A 23,514-nucleotide genomic window follows, 5' to 3' on the forward strand; every position below is an offset into this window, starting at 1 on the left:
TTGAAAAAACCCAAAGTTTTTTCCCTGAAAATGGAAATATATAGAAGCAGCAAGCTCTCTTATTTTCCCTCCCAGCTACCCGAAAGCAAAAAGTCACGCAGCACAGTCTTCTTGTGCTGCACTGAGGACTGACTGGTAAACAGTTTCACAGCATAGGTATGTCATAAAACCCGTGTTTTTTTTCTTTGGGATCAATCAGGTTGGTGTAGTTCTCATTTAATTCTTTTCATCATTCAATATTGGATACATGTTTTTTATAGGTTCTTGAAGAATCTAGACTTCCCAGCATGTGGCTGTCATTCCCTCCCTTTTTTATTGAGTTCATATACCTTTCACAGAAACTGTCAGTATCTATGCTGACTGGGTTGAAACCGATAGCATAGTTGGTGTAAAAAAATAGAGGATTTTGTCAAAACAGAAAGCAAGGACTCTTTGGGAGAAGGGGGGAAAGAGAGGAAGAACTGAAAGAATGGTGATACAGAAAAATTTTACATTTATTTTATTTATTACTTTTAGTATTAGAAATTCAGGTGTATTAATGCCCAACATGTTTATTCAGATATATTTTTACAGAGAAACAGTCTTACTTTATCTGTTTTTACACAGTCACACAGCAAGTCAGTGATACAGCCAGGAACAGTTCAGAACCATCGTGTCTTCCTCTAAAGAAACAGATCTCTTTGGGATCTAAATTTCCTATACGCTGCCAGTCCGAGTTACCGTTTATCATGTGAGGCAGTTTAACAGGAAACAATCAGTGATTTTAGAGAAATGTGTAGTTTGAGACCTATTTTTCAGAGTAGAGACGAAAATAGGACACCAAAAAAATGAGTTGAAACCGAGTGGGGTTTTTTGTGTTGAGTTGCTGTAATACATTTACTTTTCTAACAACAAAGTTTTGAGCTGATACGTAAAGAATGTGATTTTCTTCCTTTACAATTTCCTGAAATTTATGCAGCCTCTTACAGGCAGAGCCTTCAAAAACATTAGAAAAGGATCTCTTCGCTTTGTAGGGGCCGCCCCGCTCCCTGATGCCGAAAGCCCCGGGGCGGCCTGTCGGGGTGACGCGAGGGCGGTCTCGCCGCGCTAGTTTCCATGCCGATCGAAGGCAGCGCTCCCCCTGGCTCGGAACCCCTACTGCCCGGGCACGCCAGCAGCTGCGCCGAACCCTTCCCGGCGGCCCCGAGCCACGTCCCCTCCCCGACCCCCTCCGGCCTGGCCCGGCACGAACCCGGCAGCGCCGGGACTCCGCGCGCACGCGCCGCCTCGCAGCCGTTAGCGCTTTGTTTTCAAACTCCGGCTCCCTCCCCGCCGGAACTACATCCCCCAGGATGCCCCTCGGCGCCGAGGCCGCCTGAGCATGCGCGGACGAGCTCGGGCGCGCGGCGTGCGGGGGTGGCCGCGCCTCTGCGTCAGGCCCCCCCCCCGGTCTAGAACGTTGCTGTGGTAGCGTCTGGGCGCCATGTTAGAAGGCCGCAGGGGAAGAGGAAAGTGAAGCGGCGGCGGCCGGGTCTCGCGAACGGCTTTCTCCTCCCTCAGGGCCTGACCCCGGCCCGTACCATGGTCGCGATTCCCGCTCCCTGGCGGGACGAGTGACCGGTCCGGAGGCGGCAGCGGTGGGGGAGGACGAAGAAGAAGAGGAGGAGGGAGAAGGGAGCGACGCGGTGGTGGTGGTGGTGGTGGCGGCGGCGGCGGAGGAGGAGGAGGAGGGGCCGGAGAGACGATGCCGTTGTAAGTTGGGAAGCTCGCGGGGGCCTGCATCCTGCCGGCCCTCGCTCAGCGGGCTCCTCGTGGCGCTCCCGGCCCGCGCGGGCCCTTGCTGCTGGCTCTCGCCCTTTCCCCGGTCCCCCCGCCGGTCCTGGGCCCTTCCTGTGCCGCACTGTGAAGGGCCGGTGAGCCGCGGCTCTCCGCCCAGCCCGCGAGGAGCTGCTTGCTTGCTTGTTTGTCCGCCCACCTTACCGCTGTGAGTCCCGAAGGAGGTGCTGATGCGGCCTTTAGCGTTGTTGTGGTTGTCGTCGCCTCCTTCGCGATCTCATAGCGGCAAGCGCGCGGGGCGGGTGTGCGCGGCGGCCCGCTTCCACCGGCTGTTCAGTCAGGCCACATGAAGTGGCCCAGTGCCACATGTTTATCCTATTCTCGTCCCGTCCGCGGGAGATGAAGCTCTTTTTGTCTTAGGAGTCCCGACCGAGCCTCCCCCCCCTCCTCCGCAGTGACGGGGCGAAGGGTTTTTCCCCGTTGCGGGGGCCGGGGAGACCGAGGCGCTGGCTGCGGCCGGCGGACCCAGCGGAGCGCGCGGCGCCCCCCCTGCCCGCGGCGGAGAGCTCGCGGCCGGCCCGTGCCGGTTGCGCCCCCTGCCGGCGGAGCGGGCGGCGGGCCCTCGGCCCTTCCCAGCCGCCCCGCCATTCCGGGGTCGGGGGCCTTGCTCGCCGGGAAGGTGGGCCCTGTGCTTTGGGCCTGCCGTGCTCTAGCCCTGCTGGTAGTCGTGAATGACGAAGTGGGACGTAATTTCAACCCAGTTTCCTCGCCGATTTTCTTCACCCCACGCCCTGCTTTTTTTTTTTTTTGCCCTTTTTTTTTTTTTTTTCCCCTTCTTGCTGACGTTTTGACGGCTCCGAGTTGAGGCAGCAGAGCTTCCTGCTCCTGGGTTCCATAGTCCGTAGTGTTAGTACGTTATTATCCCCTGTAAGTCGAGGGAACCAGCGATGGGTATGTGGTCAAGCTTTTAGGAAGAAGTCATGTTTATATGCTAGGTTCGTGGGGGTTGTTTTTGTTTGTTTTTTTGGTTTTTTTGTTGTTTGTTTTTTTTTGTCCACTGAAAGAGATATATAAAGAATTTGAGATTACTCACTATGATGTCAGTCTTATATGGGATTATTCACTATTGTTTTAAATGTGCAGACTTCATGATGAATAACTGTGCCCGCCTGTGTGCTTGTTTTGTTCAGTCTGAAATACTTCTAAATTAGTCATGACATAGGTAACACGGGCGAACTTAACTGAAAGTTTATGGCAGGAAAAACACAGTGGGTGAATGCAGAAAGGAAGATGGTTATGCCAAGTAGTTTCTAATGCTTGTATAATGAGGTTGCAATGTCTTTATAGATAAGTTTTGTACGTGTTCATTATGGCAATGAAAAATTACCAGAAACCAGCTTTGAAGTTGGCTAGGCTTTTTGGCCTCAGGAAAATGGGAGGGTGTTTATTCTGTCTGGTTTCATTCTTAGTTTATTTTGTTGTGACTACATAAATTTCAAATGCTTAATAACAACATTTTAAAGTTTGGCCTATGAATCGTAATAATAGCAATCTTGAACTTTGTCAAGTTTGGAATGAATTGGTCATTTTTCTTAACATAGATGTTTATGGTACTTTAGCTAGAAACTCTTAAATAACATTTCATACTTACATTTGCACTAATATATTGCTGCTTTCCAGTATAAACAGTGTCTGACAACTTCATTAATATAGGAGGTTTATTTTAGTTAGGAAAAGCGGAACCTGAGAAAGCTTTGCATTTGTTCTGTCACTTACATGTTTGGAATGATTGACTTTGTATTACTTAGTCAAGACTTTAAAGTGAATGTTGTAATGCTGGGAAGTTGCAACGCTAGTAATGTTAATTCTTGAGTTTCTGGAGTGATATCTCTGACTTAAGTTTAGAGGAAAAAACCCTGCAAGCTTAGGAAGTTCCTTTTCTGTATAGTTCTTTCTAGTTGATACTTTCAGGGTTTTTTGGGTGATAATCTTTTTGAGTGAGAGTGGAACAACCCTATGTCACTACCAAACTTTCAAGATGACAAACAAAATACACTTTTTTTTTTTTCCCCTCCTGATCTTTCAAGATACCATTTAAATTTCATTTTTAGGGTGGTGTTTGCAATTGACGGGCCTAGTGAGAGCTGGTCTCCCATACAGCCAGAGATTGTCATCATTCTTTACTTAAAAAGCATTACTTCAGAGTTCTCAAGAGGTGTACAGCACTGTTGACACTGCAATGTGTGTATATGTGTGCATATTTCTCTTAGCAGTATGGTACAAAACTGTAAAAACAAGCAAATTATTTATGTACAAGGACATCAGCAGTAAGAGAGCAAACTCGGGGTCTGGTGATGGTAATAGCTGGCATTTGCAAAAGCCTTTTAATGTTTAAAAAAAGTATTAAATTTATCCTAGGAACTTAAGTGACTCTTTGTTATGATTCTCATGAATCTCTTGTGGGAGGAGATAGCAGCTGCATAAGGGAAAATTCTTTAACTTTCGATTGTTAAAAAAACGTGATTAGAAACAAAGGTGAGTATTTCCCCTATTATGAAGATACACTTTAGTGAACTGTTAGGTACAGAATACTTGTTCCTGTGCATTATCTGAAATGTAAGATGCTAGGGAGCAATGAAGCTCATCAAGATGTTCATATGTTTCAGTTATGGCTAGGCTTTACACAGAAAGGCTACTGACTCAGACAAGCAGAAGCTACGTTTGTGTAAATTGATGATGTAGTCTTTTATGTAACTTGGGCCTTTCTGACCCTCCAAATAGAGGAATAGCACCATGAAGCTGCTTTTTGTTAAGCTACTGATATTATTGCACTTACAGCTTCTTTGCTGAACTTCCGTATCTGCTGAAATCATTGCAAAAGGCTTCTTTTTTTTTAAACCAGAAGTGGAAAAGTGCATTGAGTCATGTATCTGAACACTTAAAAGTGCCATAAGTTCTATAATTTTAACAATTGTTTGTACAGGTAACTTCCATATTAAGGTTTTGGAATGTCATTAATTATTTTTCCTTTTCAGTCTTTATTGTAGACAGTCAAGCTTATTCTTACTTCTGAAGTAAGACTTTCTGTGTGTTTTCTTACAGTGAACTTTGCTTTAGACTTACACAAAGTCATTGTTATCTTGACTTTTCATTAGCAACTGTTGACTTGTATACTAGAAGTAGTACAACACCATTTTGAATGGCTTGTACTGATTAAGAGTGGATAAATAGTATGTTTCTGAACAGACAGAACTCAGGATTTTATAGTGTGTTATGGAAGGAATTAAATTATTCCTAGCTTTGCAAAGCACAGGACCTGCTTTAGAAGAAAGTTGCCTTAAAGTGATAGCTTTGTTCGTCAAGAAAAAATTTATATAAAGATCTATACTGAAGATTAATTTGTTAGATCTAGTACAGAGGAACTGGATGGCAAGTATATGTGGTTTTGTGATAGCTTTCAGTCTTCTAATGTCACTTCAGAAAAGGCTGAGTTTATACCTGTTAACACGGAGGTACTGCACAGAACTTGGTAACCCAGTTATTTTGGGCTGAGCGGATTTCACCACCGAGACAAATTAATCTCTTAAAGTGAAATGCTTCGTGGGATTCCTAGTTCTTGGTTTGATACTTCCTGATAGCTTTTGATTCAACCTTACTGAATTTCTTAAATTGCTACCTCTAGAGTTTTTTTTTTGTCTTCAGAATAGCAATAAACCTCATTTTTAGTTCAAGTGCTACCTGCAGATTTCAGTAGAAATTTCTTTTGTTTAAACTGGAGAAACTTCTTCTGAAACTGTTGTTAGCAAGAATGCTGTGTGGATGGGTGTGTGTTTGGACATGCTGCCTTCACTGTTCTGTAGAAATGGAAGAGCCAGAGAGAACTCAGGATTGAGTCAAAGGCTAGCAGAATGTGTGTCAATGTTACTGCTTTTGCCATGGGAGAGTCTCTTCTTCCATAGGTCCATTGCCTGTCATTGCTTCAATACCCATGTTAAGATCTGTTTTGGGTATATTGAACATACCATACTGAAAGTTGAAAACTTAATTAATGGTCTAAATGATCCAGTAATTTTCTGCTAGATATTAAAAGTTTTGTTCAGGAAGGGCAGCTGGATTGTCTTAACCGTTTAAAAGATATGTTCCCCAGTAACTGATTTGGACAGACTTCATAAAGATTTCCTGCCTAGATTTCTAAATTTTTGCGTGGAATGATGGTGTTAGCATTAAGCCAGCAGCTTTAATCTGAAATTGCCAAAGTCAGTCCTTTTTGAAGGAGACTTTAAAACAAGCAAACAAAACCCCTCCAAACACTTCCTCTGAAATCTGACACAGTGGAGCTTGAGCTTTGTTAATTTAGCTCCATCTGATTGACCAGGTGGTGTGATGACCAGTACTGCTTCGGGAATCTGACTGGGGTGTCTTACATCAGTAAATACGAAAGACTGAATTTGACTGAGGTAATCAGTAGAGGCAAATAGAGAAGAGTGGATAGTCACTGAGATTCCTTAAGTTGTGTATTTTGTCTTCGTATCTGGAGGCAAGGCTGAATGAGCCAAAGGTCCTGGATGAAGTTAAAAGTTTAAAGTTAACAAACGTTCTGTGGATTGTTTGCACTATTTTAAGACCCTTAATAGCCCACAGTTTCTCTTGCTTCGTCAGTGCTGGCCTTACAGTACACATCTGTCTGGACAAACTTAATCCTCAGCTGAGGTGTAGTGATACATGAAAGGAGTTATATGACTTGGAGCAAAAGCAAGGTTTGATGGCCAAAAGCTGGGAGGGATTTTTGTGTGCACTTGTCACACATTTAGAGGAGTTAGATCTTGGGTGGTTAAGATCTGTTTCAGGGTGCACCAGAGATGAGTTTTAAGCTTACACAGGATTCAAACTGTTGCAATTTGTTAAATGTTATGGCATCTGTTTTTAAGATTTCAGAGGTTTGTGTTTTATTTCTGTGAAGCATCCCAAATTTCAGGAATATAATGTTTAGATAATGTGGTGCAGATTGCAACTGTGTGTTGTCTGTGAGAAGCATAAAATACTAACCCAAATGACACGATAAAAGTATTACCCATAGAACTGAGGTAGAACACCCAAAGTGAAGAGGAAAGAGTGCTTAGAATGACAGAGGTTTTCAAGTGGGGGAAGAAGGGGGGATTAAATACAGAGCATGCTTGAGAAAGAACCCTGTCACAAACTTCTTGTTTCTTCTGAGGATGGAGAAAGGTTGCAGTGTTGTAAAAGAAAACAGTAGTACGGTACTTCGAATTTGTATCTGACTCTTAGTTATGTATGGGGCAGTGTTATGTAGATACAGCTGTATTTGCTGTAAGTCCGTTTTCAGTTTATATGGATGTATGTTCAGGGTGTAACCTGATCTTTAAAAGATGCATTGGGAAGTTTTTCCCTTATCTCATAATCTTCCCCCTCTGCCTTAGAACAATGTGTAGTCACTTCCATTTGAAGGAGTTTAAAGGTGTACAGCTCTGGAAACTCTAAAGCCTCTTATAAGCTCTATTTGTTTGGGGTTTTTTTCTTTTTTTTCCGCATGCTGTTGTAAAATGGTTTTAGCAGTGGCCATATTACCGGGGTCTGTTCTTGTTAGTAATAATTATTGAATTAATAATATAAGAATATACTGCCTACCAGAACTTTGGGTTCTGAAAAAGTTGTTTAGCTGTGCTGCTGTCCGCTTAGTACAGACTAGAACTTTTTGTGTGTTTGTGTTTTTATATGGGGCAAAAAGTATATGTGTATTTCTGAGAGATGAGATTAATTCATATTTGAATATGAACTATAGGATCATAACACTTTAGAAACAAACCACTGTAGCTGTTGCCTAATGTGCAGATAGTTTAAACTGTCAGCCTATGTTCTTCAAAAATTCAGGTCAAACCAGAGCAAAAACAGTAGCATGTTAAATTCAACTTTACATAATTTTCTGCAACTTTATGAGTAGCTCATATTCATAGCAAAGCGAATGAGAGATCTTCACGTATGTGGCTGACTAGAAACAAATAAACAAAAAAGCTTCAAATTGTATCTTAATTCTCTTCATGATGTTAAAAAGAAAAGCTTTATCTTTAAAAAAAACCACAAACAAAAAAACCACCAAATAAACCAAAAAGGCACACCCTAAACATTTTTTGAGTTGAGTGTCAGACCTTGACAAGGTCTGCCAAATCTGCCTCTGCTGTTGTCAAGATTGGGCAGCTGGGATGGGACTTTCTGTTGCTATTCAATTCTCTTTGATTTTTTTGTTAATGCTTATCTTCAGTAACTAGCAGATTTGACATACCACCAAAGTATTGACCCCCTGCCCCCCAAGGCTGTGACTTCCCGTATCCTCTCAGGTAGAAGTTTAGCATTGATACTTACCTGTCCTTTCTCTTTGAATAAATTTGGTAGTTTAAGGGATTCCAGAAGTGATATATCATGACATGTCACTGGTGAAATCTAGAATGTCTGTATGTCTTTTCAAGAGGGAAGATATTGGAGTAGAGTATGATCTTCATGGTTTTAGGAAAAAGTAAAAGGTAAGTCAGGAGTGTTGATCATGAGCATTTTCTGGCTAAAATGTAAGTACAACATTCAAGTTGGAAAAATGGAAAATGAATGCTTAACGTTAAAAGTTTTTCTCAGTGACAATTTACTTTTCACTTTAAACGCAGCTAGCAAATGTTTTATTTGAAGTTTCTTGGATTTGTGGGAGGTAGAGGCTGAGGAGAGGATATACCTTAACTTGTTTGTTTTACCGTAGCTTTCATGACTTGCTGTCATTTAAAGGAATGAATGTGGGTTGCCTAGCACTAGTTAGTTTATTGCATCCTTAAATGAGTTCCACAAACTTTCTTGCCAAATACCATTTTTTCTATCATTTTACAAAGGCACTTTTCTGGTATCTCCGTGTGCTACAGAAACCTTAGAATAGCCTTAACTTCAGCAGGTATAAACAGTTGAGCTTCAACTTAAGTGTTTTTAGCTGGAAATAGCATATAGCCTCTTCAATACTAATACATGTTAAAATGTAAGCTTCATTGTGTCTTCCGTAGTTGTAAAACCTTCCAGAAGGCAGCTGTGCTGAGAATTGTTACATACCATCCCAGTGAAAGTGTTCTTATTAACTCCTCAACCTTCAAGCACAAGTAGAACATTTGTGTAGGAAGGTCCTGTCCTGTTGACAACATCCTTATTTCATTCTTATAAAACACATGAATATAAAAGCAGTAACTGCAAAAACTGTAACCGTTTTTGTGTAACGGTTCCCATAGATGCATATCAGGTGATTGATTTAATAGGTTGTTTAAAGCTGTCGTTCTAGTGATCAGTTTCGAAGATTATTTTGTGCCCCATGGCCATGCTGTGATGGTCCTGCAGGGGCTGCAGATGATACTGGTTTAAGTCATGTCGACATGATGTTTTGCAGAGACAGACCTGCACATTAGCCTGCCAGCGTTATGCTGTTAACCAGATCAGGGAAGTGATCTGATGTTTGGTTGTTTTTTATGTACTGTAGTTTTGGGAGCAAGGTGAAGGATTATTTTTAAGTTATTAGTTCTTGAATTGGTGAAGCATGGCCCTTACAAGCAGGTGGAGGACAGCGCACCGTCAGCATTACTGACTCTGGGAGTCTGCTTCACTGAGCTGAATCTGGGTCTGAGTGACATGGAGTCTTTTTTTTTGAAATCCAGTAACAGCATCTGCCAGGCTGTGTTTTGCTAGCCATTTCAATGAAGTCTAATACCGGTCGAATTGGATGTAGTTCCTAGTTATGGATGGGTGAAAATTACAGTCAGACCAGTCAGAAATTGTTACACAAAACTCAAATATTGATTGCTTTAGGTTACTGCTTTAAAAACCTGTAAAAATAAACTGCGAAATCTTGAAAAAAAAATAATTTGCTTTTTAATTTAAGATTTTGCAGTTGGCAAACGGGGAGAAATGATAGTTCAAACTACTTGCTTTGTGGTATAAGTAAAAATATTCATAATATCCAAAGGATGTTTATGTATTGAGAACTTTTGTTTTCTGACTGCTTTTTTTAGTAGCAACTAAGTGGCTGAAGCTACTATTTGTGTTGACATTCCTGAAATGTTTTTTTTTAAAGAGAAAAAGTTTTAGTGGCTTCCTTTGTCCTGAATTTGAATTACGGTTTATATAATTAATCTGAACAACTCTTTTAAAAAATGTTTTCATTCACCCATAAAGTCATAAGGTCTATATTGTCTGTTCAGCTGCTACCAAATTCTTCATTAGGTGATTAAAACCTCTTAGCTGAAGGAAGAAATGTCAAATAATGTTCCCAGACATGGCTACTTGGGGGTTGTTTTTTAATATAAAAGGTTTTAGGGTGTTTTTTTTCCTCACTTTGCTTTATTTTCCTTTTGCTAACAAGCAAAGGGACAAATGTGCTAGAACTTGCTTTGTGAGAAACTTGCATTTTAACTGAATTCTTGATTTTAAAAAAATTATAGTGCCTAGAGTAGTTTTAAAATGGGTTAAACTTGTGGAAAAATTATATTAGATTTTGTCAATTCCCATCAGTTTTAAGTGAAGATGTTCTTTTTTAATACTTAGTCTTCATGGAAATGAGGAATGAAATCCTGAGGAAAAGATAACAACAGATTATGGAAGTAAAAGTGAAGTTGTAGTTTTTTTCCACACATAATATGTAGTTAGCCTGAAAAATTGTTTCTTGTTTTGTATGATAGAAATAGTATGTAACATGTATAAACATGAAGGAATGTTACATATGTCAAGAATGGGACTTTAACATAAGCTGTCAGCTTGAATTTGACATGGACAGTTCTCTTTTCTTTAAATTATCCCAGAGAAAGTTGAAGGAGACCAAACTGATGATAAAGTTTTTGCCCTAGTAGAATGAATAATTGAATTCAAGAAAAAAATATATTAATGCATAATCTGAATTTAAAATATTAGTTAAACATTTAGTATTAAACAAAATGTTACTTTATCCCTTTGAAAGGGTATAATCTTGTGTAGTAAGTATAGAAGTATATAAATAATAAATGCAAAAATAAATAGTGCAGATGTAACACTTCAACACAAGCATTGCTTTAACTTTCAGGTAATACTTGCTTTAATTGTTAGTAAGGCTCTTCGAATAGCTGTCGATAGCCACGTTCTCTGAAATGCATATTTTGATGAAAGATTGTAATGTTTTTGTCTGTCTGAAGGGTTGATTAAAGTAGCAAGTTGGTTTCAGAAAAGAAGCTTTTCAGTACGCTTAAAAACAATGATTTGTCATTTTCAGAAGTCAAGGGGGGGAATAATAATTTAGAGGAAAGTTATCTGTATATCTATATAAAAGTAGTATTTAATGCTGCAAGTAACCTTTAGAGCTTTTTAAAGACAGATTTAAGTAGTGTATTTCTTTAAACTTGTGAAATGTATAATGAGCAAGACTAAGTGTTCTCAAACTTAAAATTTGACTGTCTTAAATGTTGATGTATGTAATTTATTCTACAATACTGAATATATTTATGAATATTTTTTTTAGTGGCTACCTGTTGTTAGTATCAGTTCAAAAAAGTTTTAACTATACAGGTGGGTATAGCATGCAATAATCACTGAATCCAAACACTTGTATGTTATGCAGGACCAAGCTGAGTTTCAAAATAAGTACAATTACTAGACTTAAAGTTCAGACTTCTGAAAATAAGGCTGTGTTTAAATGCAAATGTTACAAACAAATACATGCCCATTACGAAAAACTGCATGGCTGTTTCTTATCCAGGATGCACATCTAGGAAAGCTGTTGTTAGTTCTCGCAGTATGATGATAACTTGGCTTTTGTGTTTCTGCTGAAATTCTTTTGCATGGTCTCCTGTCCTTTGTTGCAGTGTTGAAATATGGGGGATTGACTTGTGAGTATCATCCCTGTGGTTGAGGCTTGGCTCCCTCTCTGTGTAGTTTGAAAAGTGCAATGTGTGGATGCTCTGGGGGCTTGCAGTTGGACTCTATACTAGTGAACTAGGTCCTTGCAGATTTAACCCATTGTGGTGGGTTAGGTTTGCTTTAGGCTTACTTTCCTATTTAGACAAACACTTATATGAAGTCAGATGTCATGTTAAGGAAATGTGACGGGTGTGGAGAGAGTGCTGCCTACATCCTTGGTACTTGTGCAAGGCAAAGTCTTCCAGAATCCTAATACTCTTCCCCCACCTCCATACATGAAGCAAGGTTCTATGTAATATTGCCGACATAGATTTAGATGACATTGTCAAACCATTCTGTTATGCTAGCTGGCAGAGAAGTCAGCTTTAAAGCTAACTATATGATGCTGATGGGCTCAAAATATACTAGAGCTTCCTTAAGTCAATGTTTTCAGTGTATAAAGTCAGCTGACCTAGAAGATAATAGCAACCTGTAACCCTGCTATCACTGTTTAGAGTTGGAGAAAGGTGATTCTGTTGTTGTCTGTAATAACACAGGCTTAACTTTATTTTGTTAGTATGTGTCTCGTCGGCTACTGTGGTGAGAAAAAATAATGAAAATAACTTTGTTGTTATTTTGTTTCTGTCAGTAACTTTATCTAATTGCCTTTATTAGTCCCGTTACAACCCAGGGATCACAAACACAGCAACTACAGAAGCATTATGGCATTACCTCACCTATCAGTTTAGCTGCCCCCAAGGAGTTTGACTGCATGCTTACCCAGAAATTAATCGAAACCCTAAAACCTTACGGTGTATTTGAAGAGGAAGAAGAACTGCAACGCAGGTAAGTAAATACTCACTCTAGGAGTGGTTTTCTCCTATCTTGAGGTTCGTGTGGTTGACTGTTGAACTCCAAGCATGTTTGTGTTCTTTCAAATGCTTTCTTAAGAGCCTAGTGGAATATTAAGCTTGATTTTTCTCATCTGAAGAGGAATACCTCAGAACACAGAAGGGAATTAAGATGACCTTCACATTTTGGAGGCTGGCTTGCATTCCCCCCCTCCCCCCCAATTCATAACTGTTTTGATGTAGTGGCCCCTATACTTTTTTCCCTACTAAGCTTTCTAGAGTTTCTTGCTGTCAGTACTACTTCTCACTGTTCTTTTAGGTGCATGTTTCATGAATTATGTTATTTTGAAAGTGAGTAAAAATCATATATCAAAAATGTGTGTAGGCCTTGTATGCTTGCATTTTTTCTGAGCTAAAATCACTTGAACATCTTTAAAGGGGAGAAATAGTGGGAATTTTGTAAGAATGACTTTTTAGGGGGTGTATATATATAACAAGATCTGTAATTAGATCTGCAGTGTTACTGTAGTTAACTTGCTGTGTGATGATAAACTTCTTAGACCAAACTAGTAGTGCTTTTTAAGTTCATGACCTGTGATTGCGCTGTTTTATCAACAGGATTCTAATTTTGGGAAAGTTAAATAACCTGGTAAAGGAATGGATACGGGAAATCAGCGAAAGCAAGGTATGGATGTATTTTGTATGGAACTGCTCATACTAAGACTGTTGCAGGAAGATAATTACAAAATATGTTCCCAGTCTAAACGGGATGAATCTTAGATTTGGGGATCAAATATGATCAAATTGGAAAAACAGATACCACCTTTGTGTAGCTTCTTTTGTTTCCAGGCAGCATCACCCCTTCAATGTAGAATGTTGTCAAAGAAGGAAACTGATAAATATTGGAAAAAGTCATGGTAGTTGTAATTTTCAATTGTTCCCTCTTCTCTCTAGGTGGAAATATAGCTTGACTTTTGGTCAAAATATATGCGTATAGTACTATGTTAATTGTATGCTTAGATTGTTTGGCTTTGTGAACCAGTGCTAGATCTTCACAGATCATAAAGCTGCAAGGTTGACTTTTTCTTTAATGTCAGTCCTGTAATGTTACTTTTGTAGACTCTAGTAATGATAGTAGTGTTTTTGCCAGGTTATAGTCCCCCCCACCCCTACACACATCTTTCTTTGAGTGGTGATAGACTTGCGAAAATGTAAAGATGGAAGTGGCTTTTTTTAGCGGTAAAAAACTAGGTTTTAAAGCTATTTTACTTTTGAGTATATGTAGGATTGTATATATTCTGTGTACTTATGAAATGGAAATTTATATATGAACAAGATTATGGGCAGGGACGACCCTGCTATATATGTGTTGATCCTTGAAAACAAAATAGTGACAGTATCTTGATGGATGTAGGTTGTAAAGTACTAAAGTTAATCCAATATACATTGCAAAATAATTAATTTAAAATTTGTTTATACCTCTTGCTGTGTAACCATTAATGTAGGGCTTCGGATTGTAACGTTGCATACTGTTATGAAAGGATAACTGTCTTTGCCCACAGTACTGTGAATTCAAGAGTTTTTTTGAAGAGACAAATCTAGGAACTTTAGTAGATGTGCCTGAACGATTTTAACATAAAATAGTACCTGAACAGTTGAAATATGAAATAAATACCTCTCCCAAGCACAAATTTTTTTAAAAAAGCTGTAGTACGGGTGTGTCTGAAAGTAATTTAATAAGCGTAAATACTATTTAGTATTTTTCTGTTGCTCTATATTGGAATCCATCAGTTTCGAAGTCAATTTAAAATACCTGAGTATTAAGCAAAATGTGTTTAATGTCCGTAACATTTTAAAGCTCTTGCACCTGAAGTGTGGAACTGCTAGAACAATTACCAAGTTTGAGGCAGTAACGTGTAGTGTGGATGAAATGTTACAAATACTTCCAAAGTGGCAAACATAGCTCCATCTTTTCTGTAAATACTAGGATTATTTCAGGAGTAAACTACACCTTAAACAACATAAATTTTGTGGAATATTTTTCCTTTTGTTTTAAATTGTGTGTCATTATAACCTATTAAGGTAAAATAACCAATTTTTTTTGTTCCATTTAGAATCTTCCACAGTCTGTAATAGAAAATGTTGGAGGAAAAATTTTTACATTTGGATCCTATAGATTAGGAGTTCATACAAAAGGTAACATTGACTTTTATTATAAAAACTCACATGTTTGAGCTAATGATGTATCTGTAAATGTCACACTTAAGTAACAGGAACTTACTGTCTGAGGTGGTGTTAAATTTATTTTTTTCTTCAGTCATCTCCAGTCTTCATTCTAAATAAAAGAAATATGTTCGTATGTTATGTTTTTTACATGGGTTTTGAAACAGACAAAAAAGTTTGAAATTATTTAAAACTAGATAAAGGTATGTACTTGGCTTTTCATGGTTTGTTTTTTGAAAATTACTACCAGTGTTCCAAAATTGAAAGAAGAATGTATGCGTGTATTCAGTATGCTTAATAGCCATGAATATTTTTATTTAGATTTTTTTTTCCATTTGGTTTGAGTTAGTATCCCCAAAGAAAAAACATTCTACATGACAAGGAACTAAATTTTCCTGTTTGGTTTTAAAAAAAATTCTGGCTATTTCTGGCATGTCATGTGTGTGAAGTGTGAGTAACTTGTGCTAATAAACAATTTCAGGTGCTGATATTGATGCCCTGTGTGTTGCACCAAGACATGTTGAAAGAAGTGATTTTTTCACCTCATTTTATGAAAAACTGAAACAACAAGAAGAAGTAAAAGATCTGAGGGTATGTGAGCTACCCGATACAGCTAGCTGAACTGATGATGTGTTAAATAAGTAAATATATTACGATTAAAGCTTCCAGTGGATTTTTAGTTAACCTGCAGCAAAGCCTATGGCCAGAGTGGAAACTGAGATTCTTCCAAATTTTCTCTGTTCCCACTTAATAGAGACACTCATGTAATAATCTGGATGGCAGAATGATCTCCTAGCATGTGTCTTAGTATTGCAAAATTTATGCTTGCTCTCTGAAAAGGATCAGGACCAAACTCGTGTTTTTAACAAAGGTTTTAAAGTATACTGTAATGCTACTGTTTTTATAATTTCATGCTTATATAAATGATTACAGTGTTTGAGTTAACTGAAGTCTTCTATATTGGCTGTCAACTGTGTGTTTGAAAATGGAAATTACATTTTTAGTGTGTCTCATTATTAGATGGTTGTGCAAGACTTTTAGCATGTAAAGATGAAGGTTTCCCTTGTAGGAATGGAAGATGCACTGGTATACAGTATTTTGTTTCTATTATGTCTAAGTGGCAGGACTCACTAGGTCAGCTGGTGGGAGCTTTAATCTTTTAGATGTTGGCTTGGAATAAATTTTCTGTCGCAATTGTTTTTGTTTTTAGATAAAGGTGGTTGCTGGCAAGTCTTAAACTTTGATTGGTTTAGTCCTGCTCACGTAAAATAAATGGAACACTCTGTCGCATTCTTCACTCTGTGCATCCTGTAGTTGGTAACTACCAGGGTAGTGCAAACATCTGGTGGTAATACTATATGCACTGAAACAACTATTTTAAATGCTGTATTATCTGAACACTTTTACTAATCTTTAAATCCACATGCTATAGTTAAGAGTATTCTGATTTTCAGTTTTCCATTTAACTTTGCTACAAACTCTATCTGACTCAAGCTAATGTTGATGTAGCAACAGGGTAGATCAGTGTACGCTATTCAGTGTAGCTCTGCAGTGATGCAAATAAACTTTAGGTCAGGGTGTCATAACACTTCTAAATCATTCCAGCTAGGTCTAAGAAAGTTTGTACATCTCCATCTTTAGGGAACCTAGACTTTCTTAATGGTTGCTCTAGTGAGTGAGTCTGAGAGACTTGTGAACTTCATACTTTGCTTAGGATCCATCCTGCCAGCCAGTAAGCACTAAGGTAACCTTAACTAAGGTGAAGTGGATAAAGTAGTGTTGTCTCTTCTGAAGAACTGGAACACTCATAGAACTGTTTGGTCTGTGGCAGTTCCTAACATTTCATATTCGGATGCACGCAGTGTTCTTTGCTTTTACAAAAGCAGTGCTCTGCAGAACTGCATTTAGTTCAGATGGTTGGTTCAGGAAGGTGGTATTCCTAGCTGATTGCAGAATAGACATCAAGTTCCGTAGTTTCGTTACGGAAGGTGTTTGTCAAAGTACCTTATTAATGACCATATGTCGAAAAGATGATTGAGCTCTGGAGACTGGTGACTTGCAACTGGTTTAGGTGAAGTCAGACTGCATAGTCACACGGTTGTCTCCTCCTGGTTTCTCATAAAATGCTGACTGCAGAAACAATAGAAGAAAGAAGCCTGTTAGAGTCCCCATAGGTTAGCCTTAGAATATTTAGAGATGTTATGAGGGGTAAAAGATGCTTGATCATGTCCTACATGTAGTGAGGAAGAGTTGAACCTTGAGGTAACATCATCAGAGCTGGTTGGTATGAGTTTGGGTTATATCTAACATCTAGACAGCTGTAGCATGTAGTAAATCGGTGCTTACTGCGTAAATCCTTAATGGTGGAGAAAGACATTGCTGACAAAAATTGACCTGCAAACAGAAAAGCATCTGTATAAATAGTATTTCAGTGTGATTGTTCAGATGTGCTAGCTATTGCTTGTAAGTGTTCTTTTCTATGCTGTAAATAAAATACAACTTTTCCCCCCCCAGGCTGTTGAAGAAGCTTTTGTCCCAGTTATTAAACTTTGTTTTGATGGAATAGAGGTAAAGATCATCTTTTATTTTGTTCTGGTAGAACATGGTTAAAACAAAGTTCTCAAGATACCCACAACTCGTACTGTTCATTAATATGAATGCTGTTAAAGTGACTCTCCTAAGTTCATACCTGAGTCCTTGATAACAGTCCTCAGTTGGTTAATTTAAAGTGGGGCTTTGACTGAAACAAGTCTTTCTTGATGTACTTAAAGCTGTGTGTAGAATAACTCCCCGTTCTTTTTTTAGGCACTGCTACCCACTTGTGCCGATTAGTTTACTGACCTGTAGAATACCAGTATTGACATTATTAAGACTTAATATTTAATAGAAATTATATTGATAAATAATGTGGTTTCAGTAAGTTTTTGGATGCCAATGGTTAACTGTCCAAACCTTAAATTCAAATTTGCCTCAATAGCGTATACTGTAGGAAGTTGTGTGATCTTTGACCAGTTCTCAGAAAATGTACTGCTGAAGGCAAACTGCCTGTACCCTTTGTCTTGATCTCTTCGGATGTATGTAAACGTGTGACCAGAACAATGGTTTTGGTGCTTGTAGCCTGATGGATTAGCTGTCTGGCAGTGATGAGCTTGCTTAACTTGATTGTCACTATTTTGGAAGAAGTTACTGAGAAAACAGGAACACTGAGAAAGGTTTGCAGAGTGTCTCTTGAAAGCAGGCTGTTTTATAGTCAACCTGTCGAGAAACAAACATATGAACTGTTCCTACACACAGTTCCATCAGATTTGTAGCTGGATTATGTCAACCAGTAATTGTTGTGTATAAGAAGGGTACTTCACAGTGGGGAAAGAATTCCTGTGCTAGTCTTCTGACACATGACATGATTTGAAGAGCTGTAGTATTGTACGCAAGAGTGGACAGTTCTTTCTCTCCCAGTCTGAGTTAAATCTCTGCCTTGCAGTTATCATGGTCATTACGGTACTGGCAATTTTTGAGTCTCGGGAAGATGAACCACCCTCTTTGCCCTCACCCATCCAGCTTTACTTATTTGTATTTTCACTGATGTTTGTCAGTTGGCATTTAGGCAGAGAGATGTGTTTTCTTCAAAGGAGAAAGATGTGCAGAGAAATGTGATACCGTGCAATAAGCTAGCCTGTGACTTTGCATCTGTGTCAGCCATTTTATTACTGTCCATACACAGTTGGGTATTAGGAACATTTTTCCAGAGAATCTGTTTTCTGTTCACGTAGCGTAAGTATTCATTCTGAATATTGAAACTTGCCATAGTAATCCTCTGATTAGACTGTTTTTTGTATGGTTTTTTCAAGCCAGTGTTATCTCTCCTTTTTTTTAAAAAAATTAAATTCTAAACATAAGCCTTAAATAGGGAAATATAAGATTGTCTGCTATGAGTAGTAGCATCTTGCCCCAATATAATAATTTATGATGGGCTCTGATGGCTTAGGTTTATGACTGAGACTTAACCCATGTTGCTGGTAGTGCATGAGAGTTCTCTGGTCTTCACACTAACTTATCATAAGCACTCTTTTGATATATACAAGTGTTGTTAGGCTACAGTTTCTGATGGTTGGTTGTGTCCAGTATGTCAGTATTAAAAGATTTAAATTTAAGTTTTCCTAATCCAGGCAAAAGGTGTCAGAAGTTACTATCTCTGTAAAGAAAACCTTAGATTTGAGGACAAGGACTTCAGTTTTGTGGTGATCCTGTCAGTTAAACTGCAGAAGTTTCTGCCAATACCAGTTTTTACGTATGCTTTTTATATTCTTGCTTAATATAAACAAGAACTTTCTTGATTTTTTTTGTTCTTCCTGTAGAAAACTGAATCCTGCCCCCCCCCCCCACCCCCCCACCTGGTTACATAGGACAGGCTAATCAGTTCTTGATGTGAAAAATCCTTTTATTGTCAATGAAATTTGAATCTTTAGAGGTGCTAGTGCTAGACTTTCTAGAGATCGGAATAGAACTTGAAGTTAATTTTGGACTTGTTTTACATTGAAAAGTAGTACTTTTGACTTAAGTAGAAACTTATGTAGTACGGAATGTTCAGACCAGCTATTAAAGACTTCAAAATCAAAAGTGCGCTGAATACTTTAGAAATTATTTCTCTGTGGAGAAGAGCTTTATAGTTTAAAACAGATGTATGCAAAGTTTTAAACACCTACAAAAAGTTCTTCGTTTTAAGATGTCTTCAGCTTTGTTTCATCTGAAATAATTTTAATGTAGCTAAAATGGTTTCGTTCTTGGTCCAGTAGCGCTAGGTAATTCATCGGCTTGTACATGAAGTGGTATTTGTTTATGATGATTAAAAGCCTCATCTAGTGAAGGGGGCTTGCTGCTTAGCAGATTAGCTGCTGACATATGCCTTATATTCTCATCATACTAACTGACTGATACCTGATCCAAGACTGGAAAGGCAAACTGACTTTAGTCTGTGTGATGTCTTTGCTGTGGATGGTATCTTAGATGTTCCTGGCATAGAAAAGCTATGATGACGAATTATTGCAGAAGTAATAGCAAAGGAATTTGACATAATATCAAAAGTTACACAGATTTATACACTTGCTCAGTAGCTTGCTGGATTTTCAGGACTTCCTGTTTTCTGTAATCATACATATAGAATTTTCATAGATACTGGTCCTATACAGAGACACCTAGTTGCATGTGTGCTTTACAGTACTAGATGGGAAAGGTCTCCACTTTTTCTTTAATTCAGTGAGGGGTTTGGGAATATTTAGGTTGACAATAGGTTATGTTTTCACTACTTGCTGTGACATAGTAGAATTTTGTATTCTGGATCTGCTTGTCCCCAAATGACTTGTATTTACATTGACAGTTGACATAGTTCTTATGTGTGTGCTGGTTCTGTATTGATCTGAATGTGTATTTTATCCTTTTGGAAAAGGAGACGTAAGATAGGTGAAGCATCTGAAAGTGTTTCTTTTAATGACTGTGAAGAGTATTAGTATGTATTGTTTAAAGAGATTCTTTGTACTAGGAAGACTACGGCTCTTACTATTAGTAAACTTCATGAAAATGGGTTACAGAATTAATTCCACAGAAAAAAGAACAGTTTTCTAATGTCGTATCTCTTTTTTTTTTTTTAAGATTGATATTTTGTTTGCAAGATTAGCACTGCAAACTATTCCTGAGGACTTAGACCTACGAGACGATAGCCTACTTAAAAATTTAGACATTAGATGCATACGAAGTCTTAATGGTATGTATATACAGTTTTGCCTATAAACTTCTCATCTAAACTTTTAAGAAGTATCCTGGTTTGTTTGATACAGTAGTTTAGTTATGGACTTGACTGAAAATATAGCAACTCCTTATCTGGAAATGAAGTCATAGCCACTCTTAAATATCTTTTTTGGGGAGAAGAGTTTCTTGTTGGCCAGATTATTTATAATTTTTTTTTTATTTGGGTAGTAAATGGTGCTGTCTGGATATTAATGGGACTTGCAAGACTTGTGTGGAGCACTGTCTGTTTCTATAAAGAAATATATGTGCATGTGTTCTAATTTGTGTGTGTGTTAATATCGGTAAACTTATGTGAAATTGCTTTACTGATAAATTTGAGATACCAAAATACTGTCAGTTTGAGGTCAAATCTTTAGTAGCTTACCAGCTTGTGTAACCCTTCACTTTTCTATAATACCACAGCTTAAAATACTGTTATTTATGTACGGGATAGTAGGGCCTTCAGCCTGTATGCAGCATGGTGGGGAAGAGAAGCATGTGATATATCACTGACTTCTGTTATGAGCTGAAAACTTGATAATTTGAGATTACCACAGCAATTTGTACTGTTTTGTGAAATTTACATTTATGTAGTTTCTAGAATTCATGCTTGCCTCTTACTTGCTTTGAAAGTTACTCCTAGTCTTAGATAATACTATTTTATTGCAACCAGCTCTCTGCAGATATTTAGTAACTATGAACAACTACTTATTCTTGATTTTTTTTTTTTTAAATCAAGCAGTTAGTGTCACCCGTGATGTTATTCTTAAGCCTGAAAATAGCCCATCAAAGTAATGATACAACTCGTATATCTCAAAACTATTCTTTTTATCCTGGTCTCATAAATTCTAACAAAACTTTGACCTATGACTTAAAGGTTTTCTGTAGATCCGTGAAGACTCATGATTTTTTTTTAATTTGTCTGCACGTTGTATGATACACTGCATGTAATCCCAGAACAGCAGAATTTAAAATTTGTTTGTTTGTTAAACAGCTTGTACAGTTCATGAATAACAGCAAATCAAGTAGCAGCCCAAAGCTATGACTATGCATGCATGAATTATCTTCCTGAGTGCTGCTGTAAAACAATAAAAAAGAAAAAAAAAAAAGTTAAGCTTTCTAAGTTAAAATAAAAGTGGTCAAACTACAGAATGAGTGTCCAGCATGCTGATTGTAATACCTTTGATAGGTTTGAGGGTACAGGAGGGTAAGCCAGCAGAAAAACTTTGGAGGCAGCAAGTTTAAAGGATTCTTTCTTTTGGCAGGTTGCCGGGTAACCGATGAAATTCTGCATCTAGTACCAAACATTGACAACTTCAGGTTAACACTGAGAGCTATCAAACTGTGGGCAAAACGTAAGCAGTTTTATTCCAAAATTTGTGAACTTATAGTTAGCTGTTATGATTACCAGTAACTCTCTCCTTCTGTCTCTTTCCTTCTCAATTCACAGGCCACAACATCTATTCCAATATACTAGGTTTCCTTGGCGGTGTTTCCTGGGCTATGCTAGTAGCAAGAACTTGCCAGCTTTATCCAAATGCAATAGCATCAACTCTTGTACATAAATTTTTCTTGGTATTTTCTAAATGGTATGTGGGTTTTTTTTTAAATTTAGATTGCACTAAAATAAAATTGTTTGTAGACACTAAATCTTAGTCCTGTTTTTATGGTATCATTTTCAGGTGTTACCAGATTAAGATGGTAGTTATAAGCATTGTTCTTGTTACCAGAAAGTTGTTAGCTTGAGGTTTTCAATAAGTCATCCAACATTCCTTGTTCTAAAGTATCCAAAACCAAACCACGCATTTCTTAATTTAATAAAATTTTTAAGTATTAGTCATAACTCAACATTACGCTTCAGATAAAATAGTTACATGGTGCAAAAGAAGAGCAGACACCCCAAAATTTGAGGTCTTTTTACATTCAGATACTGGGTTAATGGGAGAAGGACATATATCGGTATCTGTTTTGGGCACATAACTTAAATGTAGTTTGGGAGAAAGTGGCAATAGTGGTTTTTAATCTTGTCAATGTGGAGAGGTAGGTGTTCTAGAATTAACTATGGTTTCATACTCCTGAGCTAGTTACCTCAGGAAGATGGTTTGAATAACTGATGGGAGTTATGGGAACATTCCAAGTAAATTTAGAATGAACAGGACAAAAGTGTACTTTGCAGATTACAAATGAATACTTTTTTTTCTTAAAAGGGCGTGTCTAGATACCTATATTCTTCAAGACACTGACAGATTTTAAGAATCATTGTACAAAGTTGTTACTGTACTTCAAGTATAGTGTCTTTCCTTCTTAACATGAAGATAATTTGCACAGTTTCACTGTCTTGAATCCGCAGTCTTTATAGTTTCTTTGAGGTACCTAGTGTTTAATAATATCTTGCCACACTAAATTACGAGAGGAAAATCAGTTGCAAGCTCTATTTAATGTGTTCCTTATACTGCTGTCCATTTTATGTGTGCATAGCGTAGAAGCATTAATGTACAAATACCAACAGATTAACTGACTTCTACCCTTTATAGGAAGATGTCTCTACTCCCATGAGTAAAGTTGACTTGAAGAACAGAAGCGTTACTTTTCTTTCTTTAGTGTTTCATTCAGCATCGGTTTTTTGTCTTGGATGGATTTTTTCTTAATACGTATGCTGTGACCATGCTGGCTGTTTCTTCTGTAGTTTGTCCATGAAACAGCTTGAAGATGGACCCAATGTCAATCTTCACAGAGGAATTTTTCTTTGATTGATATGTTTCAATAGGAATTTAGAGGAGTTTAATTACCTAAACAGTGGTTATAAAGCTCCAAGCCTACAGAAAGTTCATTGTTCTGATGTTCTTAAAGCTAATTACAGCTGTATTGTAGCTCAGCAATACAGCTTGTTTAAACAGCCCCTGTAAGAACAGCTTAGTCTTCAGGAAATGGTGCTTTAGCTTGAGAGCAGAGTTACGAAGGATCGCATTCAAAAGTATTGTGTGTTGAACAGACATGGTTGTATCTA

General features: G+C 38.1%; 1 protein-coding gene across 4 annotated transcripts in view; it reads left to right on the top strand.

The window, feature by feature from the left end:
• The first annotated feature begins 1,691 nt into the window (after window positions 1-1,691).
• PAPOLA (poly(A) polymerase alpha) overlaps window positions 1,692-23,514 on the top strand; it is a 45,553-nt gene continuing 23,730 nt past the window's right edge. For all 4 annotated transcript variants that reach the window (XM_075426392.1, XM_075426394.1, XM_075426393.1 and 1 more), the window contains exons 1-9: window positions 1,692-1,731; window positions 12,328-12,498; window positions 13,122-13,188; window positions 14,618-14,699; window positions 15,208-15,317; window positions 17,241-17,294; window positions 20,373-20,484; window positions 21,773-21,862; window positions 21,958-22,096. In XM_075426392.1, the coding sequence (XP_075282507.1) occupies window positions 1,724-1,731; window positions 12,328-12,498; window positions 13,122-13,188; window positions 14,618-14,699; window positions 15,208-15,317; window positions 17,241-17,294; window positions 20,373-20,484; window positions 21,773-21,862; window positions 21,958-22,096 (833 nt within the window). In that variant the 5' untranslated portion in view covers window positions 1,692-1,723. The remainder of the gene's footprint in view (window positions 1,732-12,327; window positions 12,499-13,121; window positions 13,189-14,617; window positions 14,700-15,207; window positions 15,318-17,240; window positions 17,295-20,372; window positions 20,485-21,772; window positions 21,863-21,957; window positions 22,097-23,514) is intronic.

This window comes from Opisthocomus hoazin, chromosome 7 (genome assembly GCF_030867145.1).
Source record: "Opisthocomus hoazin isolate bOpiHoa1 chromosome 7, bOpiHoa1.hap1, whole genome shotgun sequence".
Taxonomy (NCBI): domain Eukaryota; kingdom Metazoa; phylum Chordata; class Aves; order Opisthocomiformes; family Opisthocomidae; genus Opisthocomus; species Opisthocomus hoazin.